The sequence below is a fragment of the Chanos chanos genome, chromosome 1, assembly GCF_902362185.1.
Source record: "Chanos chanos chromosome 1, fChaCha1.1, whole genome shotgun sequence".
NCBI classification, from domain to species: Eukaryota; Metazoa; Chordata; class Actinopteri; order Gonorynchiformes; family Chanidae; genus Chanos; species Chanos chanos.
This window is the reverse complement of record NC_044495.1, coordinates 35577989-35590447: the sequence shown is the minus strand read 5'-3', so window position 1 is coordinate 35590447 and position 12459 is coordinate 35577989. Positions and strand designations below refer to the sequence as shown.

The following is a 12459-nucleotide window of genomic DNA, read 5'->3' as shown; positions in this document are numbered from 1 at the left end:
TGGAACAAGGTGGTAGAAGTATCACTGTATGTGGCTTCTTCACAGTTTCAGGACCTGGTATCTGGATCGTATGAGGAAATTCTCAGTATGTTTGTCCTTTAGATGAATTGTACAGACAGTGGGTCATGCAGCATGACATGGGTCCTAAAAACATAAGCAAATCTACAGTGGAGTAACTGAAGCAAAAGAAATCTTTGCATTCTGGAATTGCTTGGTCCAAGTCCTGACGTCAGCCCAGCTGAGGCATTGTGGCATGCCCTGAAACAAGCTAGCTCATGTATGACAGTTCCAAAAAATCCGTTTGTCGAACAAATCCTGTAAAGGTAAGAGCCAAAACACTTTCAAGGTGATCTGTAGGGCTAACCTAGATGTTTAGGAAACATTTGGCCGAAATCAGTGCTACTAAATGGCTAACTATTTGAAGTGAAATGTGCAATTTTTATATGTTGTGTATTTGATCAAATCCTTTTTGTATATTGTTATCTCACAATTATAGGTCTGAGCTCAAATTGTTTGTTTAGAGAGAAGGCTCAGGTTACCACAGCCAGTAGTTACTACAGCCACAGCTAAGGCAAATGTCCTGGACAAACCATCGGGCTTGTTGTCCGACTGTTAAGAGGTGGTGAGAACTCCAGAGAGGGAATGTGAATTAACTTGCTATCTGATGTAACACTGGAGAACCCTCCTGCACTGAAACAAAACTGGGAGGCAGTAGGTTGATGCCACTCAGTGACAAGGTAGCAAACGCAGGACTGTGCAACAAAGGAAACGGAAGATTGACGCAAAGTCCTAAAGGGGCAATGCCAGCACTGGTAGTGACGAAGGAGAAGTGGGTTGGTCCACAGAGACCAGCTGGACATGCAATAACTCCAGAAGGAAAATTGACCAGTGAGGGTCTGAAGGAAAAAAGGGGAGTGGAGAATAGAGAATAGGACTGAGAAGGAGAATGGGATGAATCACTATGATATTTTCAGCTGAAGAGGACACTCTAAACCCACTCAAGCAGAGCCATATCCTGGTATATTTGAAAAGGGTTGTGTTTGGCCGGGGATGTATTTATCTGAGGGCAGGGGTCTGTAATGGTCTCTCTGACTGAGACAGCTGCTGGGTACGGCACAGTGAAGCTCCCACCACAATGAGGTTATTTTCAGCTGTCCAGACAATGTACTATAGGGCCGGGCTGATGCTCACCTGTTTCCAATTATCTTCCCCTAAGTCCTGAGCTGTTTGCCAAGGGGATGTAAGAAATAAGTCTTCTTTAATCCCCTCCATTGTGATCCAGACTCATGGAGTGTTGGGGTATCATCTTTGCGGAAACTCTCGGCAGGAATAATAATTCTAGGCTGTATATGTGTGAATGTCACCCCAACCTGGTGCTCTCCCTCCCTGTACTTCTCTCCTTCCCTGTACTTCTCTCTCTTCTACAATGTCTCTAGTTTTGTCTCTTTTTGTGTCAGGCTGTCTTTTTCTTTCCATGGTTGTCTTTCTAAGTGGTCTTGGGATGGTTTTTAATGGTAATATTAGTGGTATGCTATGCAATGCACTTTAATCAGTCTGCTTTCTTTTCCCTTTCTCTTTCTTAGATGTTTCTTGCGGCCTTGTCATTTGCTTACTTTGCCAAGGCACTCTCTGGAAGTTACATGAAGAGCACAATTACACAGCTGGAGAGACGATTCGATATTCCTAGTTATTTAATTGGGATTATTGATGGGAGCTTTGAAATAGGTGAGTTCCGTAACATTTACCCTTACATTATCAGTGATATAAACTGATTCACCTCCAGTGCAAATTATAAATGCAGTCCACTCTGTGGTGCAGCACAGAAAAAAATTCTTTTTGCTTAAACAAAGGTTTGTTTTCTCTGTGACTGAGCAGATATGTGACTATAATTTTGACGTTCATGAAATATTTGAATTCGCAGTGTAACTTGATATGTGTTTTTCTAGGAGCCACATGCTAGTAAAGCAAGACTCTTGTTTTCTGGTAACAGGGCTTGAACAAGTCTTCCCTTGAATGTAGTTATTAAGGACATATGGTATTATCAACTAATTTTCTTGAGAGGGGATTAGACCAAGCACAGCCACTGCGCCACTGTCTTCAAGTGGTAAAAGAACATACTGTGCATGGAAATGGATCTTCTTGTCCACATTTTGATGCTTACCTAAAGGGAAACCATCAGGGAAGATCACAGTGCTGTGTCGCGTCCTAGCACTAGTCACCAGTGTTTCTATAGTGACTTTCAATAGAAATCTACTCACATGTTCTGGCCTCTTCAGAAATCTTTGCCACATATGACCCTTTGCCAGGTCCCTCCCCCTTAGTTACTGTTGCTATGCAGGCCAAGCTTTGACTGCAGTTCTGTATCCACAACATAGACAATGACAAGAACAACAAGGACAGGGCAGTAACAACAGTTGAACTAGTAATGGGTTTTTTGAATTTTGTAACTTAGAACTAATCTAATTTTTGTCACTTAATTTCAAGTGTCCTTTTTCCCTAAAGCAGACTTAGATAGATAGATAGATAGATAGATAGATAGATAGATAGATAGATAGATAGATAGATAGATAGATAGATAGATAGATAGACAGATATTTTATTTGTCCCTGTGGGGAAATTGGCTTGCAGCACAATCACAAGGCATTGCATCACAACATCACAGAGTCACTAATAGACCAATAGAGATACTCATTCACACACATACTCATACGCATACCTATACACATATCGTGACTTGTCTTAGATAGTTTACTACCAGAAATTACAACCAGTTTTTGTCTACAAGTGAAAGTCACTTTGCTATGATGGTAGAAAAACTAAGAAAATGGTGGTTAGTTGTGGTTGCAAGGCACTGTTTAAATAGTCTTTGGTGTTGTTCTGATGCTGTATGGTGGTTCAATTCAGTTAGCTCATTTTTGCAACTTGTATTTTTGCAGCAATTTCTAGATGATGTAACAGCATTCAGAAAGTGACACACACAGTGAGGGTCTTTTAAATCTTACCACCATACAAAGATTTATTCATCATGCTGTTCTATATATGTCTATTTTTTTTTTTTTTGCATTGTATTTTCCATTTAATGTTTTTAATTGCTTTTTCCAACATATCAGGGACAGCAACCCTAACAAACATCTGAGTTAATTATACCACATATTTCCTCACCGGGATTGTAATTAAGTGTAGTGTGCTTGGAGGAGTGTGCTGTTTACTGTGCTCTATCCACAACTGTACTGAACATAGAAAGCCCACATAGAATCCATTCATCTGTACATTAAGGCCATTGTGAGCAATTGGTTATGTAATTTTTCTGTAATTTTTACCCTCTTAGTAGCTGACATCTGGTATTGATATGCAGGTTGTCATGATGTATCAGGTAATGAGAAATAGCTTTCTAAAAAAATAAGATTACAAGATTTGAAAATTGAGCTGGCTGGGCTTTTGCTTGTGGACCCTGTCACGTTTTTGACCAAGGTCCACTGAGATCACGCTTTACTCAGTTTTGTCGACTGTTATACTTTGACCTGATCATCAACTCCCTCGCATTACCCATTCCACAACTATATCCTCCAAAGTCTCCTATCCTGAAAACACTCTGTACTGAAACTTTTCCACCCACAGCCCTTCCTTAGGCCCAATCTAACCTAATGAGAAAAATCTTCTCCACTTCCTTAACAGGTAATTTGCTGGTGATTGCATTTGTGAGTTATTTTGGTGCCAAGCTCCACCGCCCCAAGATCATCTCCATTGGCTGTCTCCTGATGTCCCTCGGCACATTCTTAATAGCAATGCCTCATTTTATTATTGGACGGTAAGTGTCTGAGCATTGGATGGAAATGTCTCTGGGGCTTAAAGACAAATGAATTTTTTTCTTTCCTTGATCAGAAGGTGCCACAAGTGCTGTCAAATTGGAAACCAACCAGTTGATATCAGTGGTTCTTAACCATTTTTTTCTTCATGTAATTCTATAAAGATCACCCCCCCCCCCCCGTGCAGAAATTCTGAAGCAGAATACTGTTCACTTTTTCCTGATATCAGACTAGTATAATCTTGTTGCTGAGCTTGTTTTAATCTGTCAGCATTGTGGCATACCACAGAGACATGAAGAAATGTTTGTTAATTGCTTTTGTTGTGATACTGTGGCTGAGAGATGTTTTGAGTATTTTGATGATAAGACTCTATGTGATCTTATTTTTCATTGCTCTGTTCATTTGGATTTTGAATATAATGACACATGGTGCTTTCTCCCTCCTCCTGCTTAACAGTCACATTGGTGTTTTGTATGCAGCTATAAGTTCGAAACGTCTGTTAGACCTCCAGTGAATACAACTAATACCCTGTCTCCATGCCCAGCAAGCTCACCTGCAGCCCTTCGTACAGATGGCATACCATCTATAGTGCCCTCTGTGGGTAAGATTTTTAAAGATTATTATAGTGCCATCTATTATAGCCACCATCTATAGTGCCCTCTGTGGGTAAGATTATTAAATTGCCCCTCGAGTACCGAATACCTGTGTCTGAAATTTGAAAAAGTAGGACTGACTGTTTTTTGTTTGTTTGTTTTTTTTTTTTGTTTTATTTAAATGCACTTATATGGATTTCATCTAAACGACCTGGTAATCATACTAAAGTCAGACTGGTCATTTTTTAAGACTGCATGGGTGTAGTTACATTTTGCTGTAAAAGTTTTTGGCCTTCAGTTGATCTAAAATGTTCATCTGTTTTCAAAAGCAGGCTGTGAGAGAGAGTCCAGTCTCTCCATGTGGATCTATGTGTTCCTTGGAAATGTATTACGTGGAGTGGGCGAAACCCCAGTACAGCCACTGGGAATATCTTACATTGACGACCATGCTCGCCCAGACAATGCAGCCTTATACATTGGTAAGATGTCTTTTATACATTGGTAAGATGTCTTTTATACATTGGTAAGATGTCTTTTCCTGTTTAAAGATGAAAGACATTGATTGCCCACTGGATGCATGTGACACAAACCAAATAACCATTTACAGAAATAACTTTATTTATTTGTTTGTTTATTTACGTTGTTGTTGTATTCATTTGTTTGTTTTTTGTCAGGATGTGTACAGACCATATCAATCATTGGCCCTGTGTTTGGTTATTTGCTGGGCTCTCTGTGTGCGAAAATTTATGTTGACATTGGATTTGTTGACATGGGTGAGTCATGTGTAAAAATAGCAATGCTTGAAAAATATAGTCGTTTCTGTGACAACACTGTTTGTCCCTTGTTCTGTACATTTTCTAGAACATGCTGTACATTTAATTGTGAAGACACTATCAATAACTAAGCAGCCTTATAGAGTATTCATTCAAAAGCCACGGTCTATTTTTAAATAGAAATGGATAAATGGCACAGTTATTTATTTCTTAGCTAGTTCCCATCTGCAGGAAACATTTGGGAAGATATTCCTATGCCCCTTATGTTTCAACCAAAATCCCTTTCATATAATAGATGTAACAACAACATAAATAGTTCCATCCTCTTGAAGAACAAAACTGTAAACCATGTTCTCCTACAATAATGAATGCTTCACTTTTGCGCTAATGACAAGATCCATTTGTTCCATGTGGTTTGGCAGAGAGCATCACTATTACTCCTGCTGATGCACGCTGGGTAGGGGCCTGGTGGCTTGGATACCTCATCGCAGGGGTCATCACGCTGATGTCAGCCATCCCTTTTTGGTTCCTGCCAAAGTCACTGCCGCTGACAGAGGACAGACAGAATTATGAGTGCTCTCCAGAGCAAACCAGGTTCCTCAGTGACTCACCTGCCACCAAGCACAAGTACATTCCTCAAGAGCTGGCCAACTTCCATAATATGGCTAAAGGTAACCCCACACCCCCATGAGATACTGTATGTCTGTAAATAAGATGCATTCCATTCCAATCGTGTTAGTGCTAATCAGTTCGTTGAAAAGAATATAGAGGAACTCTTTAACTGATGTATTCGTAGCTCCTTGATAGACACACAGATTGTTCACCTATGATGTAGGTTAGTGTTCCATTAAACTAATTAGGGCCGTTCTTCAGGAAACTAACTAAAGCAAAGCCCTCGTTGTTCAAGTTTTTTTTTTTTTTTTTTTTGAATTTTGACAATTTTTCAGTTTACTCTCTTAATAACAATTATCAACAATGTTGTTTGTTTCCTAGAATTTCTGCCAACGTTAAAAAGCTTGCTTGGAAACCCCGTGTACTTCATCTATCTGTGTGTGACAGTTGTCCAGTTCAACTCTCTTATTGGCATGGTCACATACAAGCCAAAATACATTGAGCAGCACTATGGCCAGTCAGCATCGAAAGCCAACTTCCTGATGGGTATGTTACGTCTCCCATTTGTGTTGTCCCACGAAAATTCTTCAGCATATGTCACTATCCGGTTATACTGTTCATGTGAAATTATGTTAGAAGTTGTGCTCTTAGACACTTTATCACAGGCACTTTATCACAGGTTTTTCTGGCAGAAGCTCCCTAGTAGCGCAGTCTGTTCAGGCACTTGTCTAACACTGAAGAGGTGCGTCTGACATCTTGGATTCATAGTTTTAACCTCAACTGCTCCATACTTCTGACCGTGAAACATGGTGTCTTTCAGAATGTGTGTCAGAGTTAATCTCTCCTCTCAGTGGTAGCCTCTGCCAGTTAATCACTTGTATAGATAATATACAGAACATCTTATAATGGGGAAAAATGCAATGATTTGTTTCACATATGATGAAGGCAGCGCGTGCTAGACTCACTCGCCTTGACTAAACTGGCTGCAATGCAGACTGGTAAGCAGTAACTGGTACGCAGTGTGGCATAGCTGTAATTAGATACTGACATGAGACAGACAATAAATATGAAAGAGAATGTGGAAATGAGCTACATTAATGACAGTGCCTGATAAAAAGGTGATATTCAAAGACTCACTGATGCTCAGATAATAGCACGGCTTTTATCTTCACAGCTTTTATCAAATAAGGAACTGTTGGGAGGGTAATTTAAATATGCATATCTGGATCCTGGTCATTTTAATCAGCAGAAGGAATTTTAATCTGTCTTGACACGACCACTCTACATTAAATGAGGATGAAGACATTTTATTATGAATAAGACAGTGCCGACTTTGATTCCCCTCAGGAGGCATCAAACTCACACTTACAATATGTCTCCATACGAAAATAGAGCTGTAGTGTTTGTTATTTACGGTTCCACAGGGAATGAATGCTGCAAAATGTTTGTTTTTAGGTGTCATAAACATTCCTGCTGTTGCCATGGGAATGTTCTCCGGAGGTGTGATCATGAAGAAATTCAAGCTTGGCATTATGGGAGCAGCCAAGTTTGCCTTTGGGACATCCCTCCTAGGCTACTTCTTGTCACTCTTCTTCTTTGCCATGGGCTGTGAAAACTCCAAGGTGGCAGGAGTTACAGTGTCTTACACAGGGTATGTCCACTGGAGATGGCTACGTCCTGGAAATGAGTAATGAGATGAATGATTCATAAGTTTGACCACTGGGGAGTGGTTATGCAAGTGTGGATGTAGCATATAAAGTACGTCCTCAAAATATCTGTTGAGTCTATTAGGGAAATGTACCCAGATTGTAACAGAACTCACACTGTTATGTTTAGTCCATCCACCTGGGCATACCGCAGCCCTGTCCAATTTCATAAAATTATTTTTCGGCTGCGCGGTCGACCATTTGTTGACTACCATCACTATTCCATCATATACGACTAATCACCGTGACTGTGAATTCAGGCGGAGCACTCTGGATCTCCGCATGTTTACCTGCATGTTTACGTATCTTTATGTTAATGCCCTCATTATTCAGACGGGATGTGTTATCGTATGGAGAGGAGTCTGTGTTTTCGGGCTGTAACTCTGCTTGCCTGTGCCCGGGGAGAGACTGGGACCCGGTGTGTGGAGAAAATGGAATAACATATGTAACCCCATGTCTGGCCGGGTGCACCACCTCAGCTGGATCAGGGAAAAACACGGTTAGATTCACTTACTTTTCTGTTTTTTATTCTTTTTTTTTTTGTCTTTGTGCTTGTTTTGCAGCATGCAAATATTGATCGTTTTCAACACATCAATTTCAACAATTCAACAACTACTTCAAGTTATGGTAACAGACAGGAAGAAGCCTTTATTTTAGTTCTACATTTTAATACTACATTCAGTTCATGCACTGTAAAAGGTTAAAGATTTATCTGTGTTGAACTGTTATCTATCATGCAGGGTATGTATTGTTTATCATAGCTTAAAAATTGCAGCATATATAGAATATGTAGAATATGAATATGAATTCCAAGAATACCTTAAGGATTTTATTGCCAGATAAGTACAAATGGGTTTTTTGGTGTAGTTTTTTTTTTTTTTTTTTTTTTTGTGGTGTAGTGTGATATTCTGCAGAATAAATTCTGAAAATATCAAGAGTGATGAAAATTATTGTCATATAAACCCCTTAAACTGACCATTTTCATCTTTTCATCTTTTTGTAGGTGTTTAACAACTGCAAATGCATAGCTGCAGCAGCTACAAGCTCCAAGCCTACAAACCTGACGGCTGTCTTAGGCCACTGTCCCCACCGTGACAGTTGTGACAGGGTCTTCCCTTACTTCCTCGCCTTATCTGTCATTACCTCCTTTATCATTTCACTGGGTGGGACCCCTGGTTATGTGCTGCTCATCAGGTTGCTGCTCAGTTTTTTTAGGAATACTGAAACTTCATTATTGTCAATCAACAGAGAACATATGCTTAACATTTTTCACCCTCACACCCTTTTACCCTTTCAACGTATGACCTTTGTATATTGCAGGTGTACTAAAGCTGAATTGAAGTCACTAGCACTGGGATTCCACACACTGGCCACTCGAACTTTGGGTGCGTCTTACTACTAACCCTTACAAATTGAAACTTTATAATTTACTCAGTTCATTTATCTGTGTCAGATATCAGTATATAATCCATTAAAGAAGGCAGCAAATAAATTGAAAACACAGAAGAATACAAAACATATAAGGCAAAAGTATGTGCTCTGAGATGAAGATTTTGTTTTAAATCTTTTCTTTTTTTTTTTTTTTTACCCCTTTTTTGTAGCTGGTATTCCTGCTCCCATCTATTTTGGTGCAGTCATAGACACTACCTGTCTAAAGTGGGGACATAAAAGATGTGGAGGAAGAGGAGCGTGTAGAATCTACGACACGGCAGCCTACAGGTACGCGTTCATTCAGCCTCTTTAGAGCTGCAATACCAGTCATCAGGTTCAGGAAACGGCCTCTCTCTGGTCCTCTCCAGATAAATCCAGGCTGCACCATGACAATATAATTGCTTCTCGGACCCATCCGTCCGTAAAATTCTTACTGCCAAAAGCATTTGTTTCTCTTATCTGTCATTTTAAACAAAAAAAAATCCTTCAACTGTCTCAGAGACTAGAAACTGACCGTATTTTGTGAACATAACTGCCAAAAATGCAGGATCTGAATGTATACTATGATGTTCTCCATCCACATCTTTTTTATCGCGAACCAGAATTGGAGAACTAATCCTGATAGTAAATTCAGTCCCAGACAGTGGAAAAAGCTCTTTCTTACTTGCAGTCACCCTCTATATGTGCTTGTTGTTCTCTGATACAGTTAAGTTACTCAGTCAAACCTACTCATCAAAGATTATATTTGCCAGATTGAATTGTGGCCTTGAATTCATGTGTGGCAGACACCACCAGGCACCTGATTGGCTTATCCGTGCATTTTGGTACTGCCCAGCACTAACTCCCTTTCGGAGCACCATTTGGAAGTCCTTTCTAACATTTCCTATCTGAATGTTTCCACCGGAATATTGAATATTATCGTGTGGTCAATTTGTTTGGCCTTTTCTCTAAAACATTTTGTCCACTTTGATGTCAAATACAATGATATTTTCATTACTTATTGCTGGTTGTGTCATATTAGTTATTTGGAAGATGGTTACTTCTCCCTCACACTTTAGATGAACCAGTCGAGCTGAGAAAATTATATTCACAGTACTCACTAAAAATTTATGAGATTTGCCCCTTTGAGAAATTGACACCAAAAAACAATATGGTCATTGAGACATATGTGCCCTTGTGACAATCACACAAGGAGGCCTTTCTACCGTACACACATGGATTAATGAGAGAGAATTGCAGTCAAATCATGTGATGATTGAACTGTAAAAGGTTATCAGATCACAGCATGAATGAATACATTTGAACCTCTACATGAGCTTAAGACCTAGCACAGCTCACCAGGCCTGCGCTGTGGCTTTTCTCTCCCCCCCCCCCCCCCCCCCCCCCCCCCCCCCCCCCCCCCCCCCCCCCCCGGCTCAGTAATACCAGGATGACTAGTACTTCAACACTTATGTACATATGTACAGACTCAGTAATGTAGTTGGGTATATCTCCAAATATACACTGCTTGGTTATAATAACTGCACCTATGATTTATGCTAAACTCAGTAAAGGGGTATTTAAAAAAGATACACCTAGGAACAACATCAACATCAGGTTTTGACGATGAAAATAATAGGTGCCCACTCTACATGAATAATAAGTCATTAGTGAGTTACATCAATGACGTAAGTCACTAATGACTCATTTTAGTTTCATCCATGTCAAAGATAATGGGAGAATCTTTTGTCTTGTGGATTTAAGCAGGTGATATCCTTACTTTGTCTCCCTTGAAGGTCTGCCTTTTTTTGAGTGAGTAGTCTAATTCTATTAAATTACACAGTGTAACCATGGCAAACCTGTGTCTCTATGTGTTTCCTCTGCCACCATTAGGACAGTGTATCTGGGTCTTACACTAGGGCTTCGGACCGTCTCCTTTTTCCTGTGCATTATGGGATTTGTGCTGCTGAAGAGGTATGTGAAGAGAGAGAAGAGGAAGAGCACCTTGACCAATGGGAGCACAGAACTGGAGTCGCTCAGGAAAGAGGAGAGCCAGTCTTTGAACTGCGAGCAGTTCCTACGGACGTTGGACTGCAACTCTGACAGGGAGACACGATTGTGATAACACACATTGTCCCTTCTATCATCGATTAATTTTACTTTTTTTGGAGCATGCAAAATGTGTATGCTGAAGACACCTTGTATGATTACATAGAACTTAAATTTTATACATTTGTAAGGAGCTTATGTAGATGATATGAAAAAAAGAACATTGTTCTTCTCAGATGATATCTCTTGAATGTATGTTCTGTGTTTTGCAAAAATGGATTTTTTTGTAGGAAATGACGTAGACTTTTTTGAAATTATGTTTGTTTAGTAAATAGTAATAGTGGAAATTGTATGTTTTATACCTTTTGAAGACACTGTACATAGTGTACAGTGAGGTGTTTTATCAGCTCTTTTTGGCAATGGCCTGAAATCAGTAATACTTCTAATCCATATCGTAACACTTGACACAGTCTGATCATGATGGTTTATCAGTGATTGTCTCATTTCACAGCAGTAGACCTGTTCCGGGTGTGTGATAGTGAAATTCTTTAATTGGAGTTGTACTCAGGGACAAAAACAGGTTTTTGCTTTGTTTTGTTTTGTTTTTTTGTGATTCACACTGCGACTCACAATGTTGTCTCAAACCTGCTAAAGGAACTGGCAAACTGCATTTTGTGAAGTAATAGCATATGTTCATATAATTTTACAGTAGTGTTATGTCATTTTTGTAACACTTTTACCAGCCCATGTATGAATGTAACATATGGAACAGGAGGAGATTTGAGTCACAAAAGAGGCATACTGTATATCATATCAAACACAGTGTCAAAGTGATACACAGCTGCCCCTACCAGTTTCCACAGTTTGAGACTGCCAGATGCACCACAGACGACAACTGTGGACTCAAGATCTGTATCACCGGATTCATATTTTATATAGTAGAAGCTGTCTACATGTGTAAATTGTGTTTGCTGTTCACAAATCTTTGTCCACATATGTTACACTGAAATCATACCTGTAAATAATGGTAGCACAAAATTCACTCCATAGAATTCATGAGAGACACATCACGCTGTTAGCAGATGAGGTCAATATCACCTCCTAGGCAAATTTCTTTTAATGCCCCTGTAATTCTTCAGTATTCATTTTTTTCATGTAGTACAATATTGATGTGATTCTCCCTTGAAAAAAAATAACTGCAGTTTTTGCATCACATGGATCCCTTTAATGGTGTCAGAGAATTCGGGTGACAGAGGAATTTTTTACCTCAGTACAATAGACCAGAATATACTGAATTATTTTTGGTAACAGTGAATTGCACACGCTAGGTAAGTCAAAATGAAGCATTCCCCTCTCATGCCTTTTTTAAACATAAATAACAGGGTGGACCGACTCCTACCCTCCATAAAACTGTCACAACACTGTGATAGACCTTTATTCTACCCATACAGTGTGTTTATTTAATGAACAGTTGTGCCTATGAATTTCCATAATAAAAATGACAAAGCAT

General features: G+C 39.5%; 1 protein-coding gene across 1 annotated transcript; it reads left to right on the top strand.

Annotated features, from left to right (window-relative positions):
* The first annotated feature begins 1583 nt into the window (after positions 1–1583).
* Positions 1584–11022, top strand: LOC115812508 (solute carrier organic anion transporter family member 1C1-like). Its single transcript, XM_030774989.1, has 13 exons — positions 1584–1725; positions 3676–3808; positions 4286–4407; positions 4732–4878; positions 5074–5172; positions 5595–5843; positions 6166–6330; positions 7240–7435; positions 7824–7989; positions 8494–8684; positions 8811–8875; positions 9092–9209; positions 10794–11022. The coding sequence occupies exons 1-13, from the start codon at positions 1584–1586 to the stop codon at positions 11020–11022; spliced, it is 2022 nt and encodes a 673-aa protein (XP_030630849.1).
* Positions 11023–12459: the final 1437 nt, after the last annotated feature.

What these genes read in the sequence shown, in the direction of transcription:
- LOC115812508 (XM_030774989.1), top strand. Translation starts at nt 1,584, where the DNA reads ATGTTTCTTGCGGCCTTGTCATTTGCTTACTTTGCCAAGGCACTCTCT. An exon ending in CAATGCAGCCTTATACATTG is followed by an intron (nt 4,879 to 5,073) that starts GTAAGATGTCTT and finishes GTTTTTTGTCAG; the next exon opens with GATGTGTACAGACCATATCA. An exon ending in GTTACAGTGTCTTACACAGG is followed by an intron (nt 7,436 to 7,823) that starts GTATGTCCACTG and finishes CTCATTATTCAG; the next exon opens with ACGGGATGTGTTATCGTATG.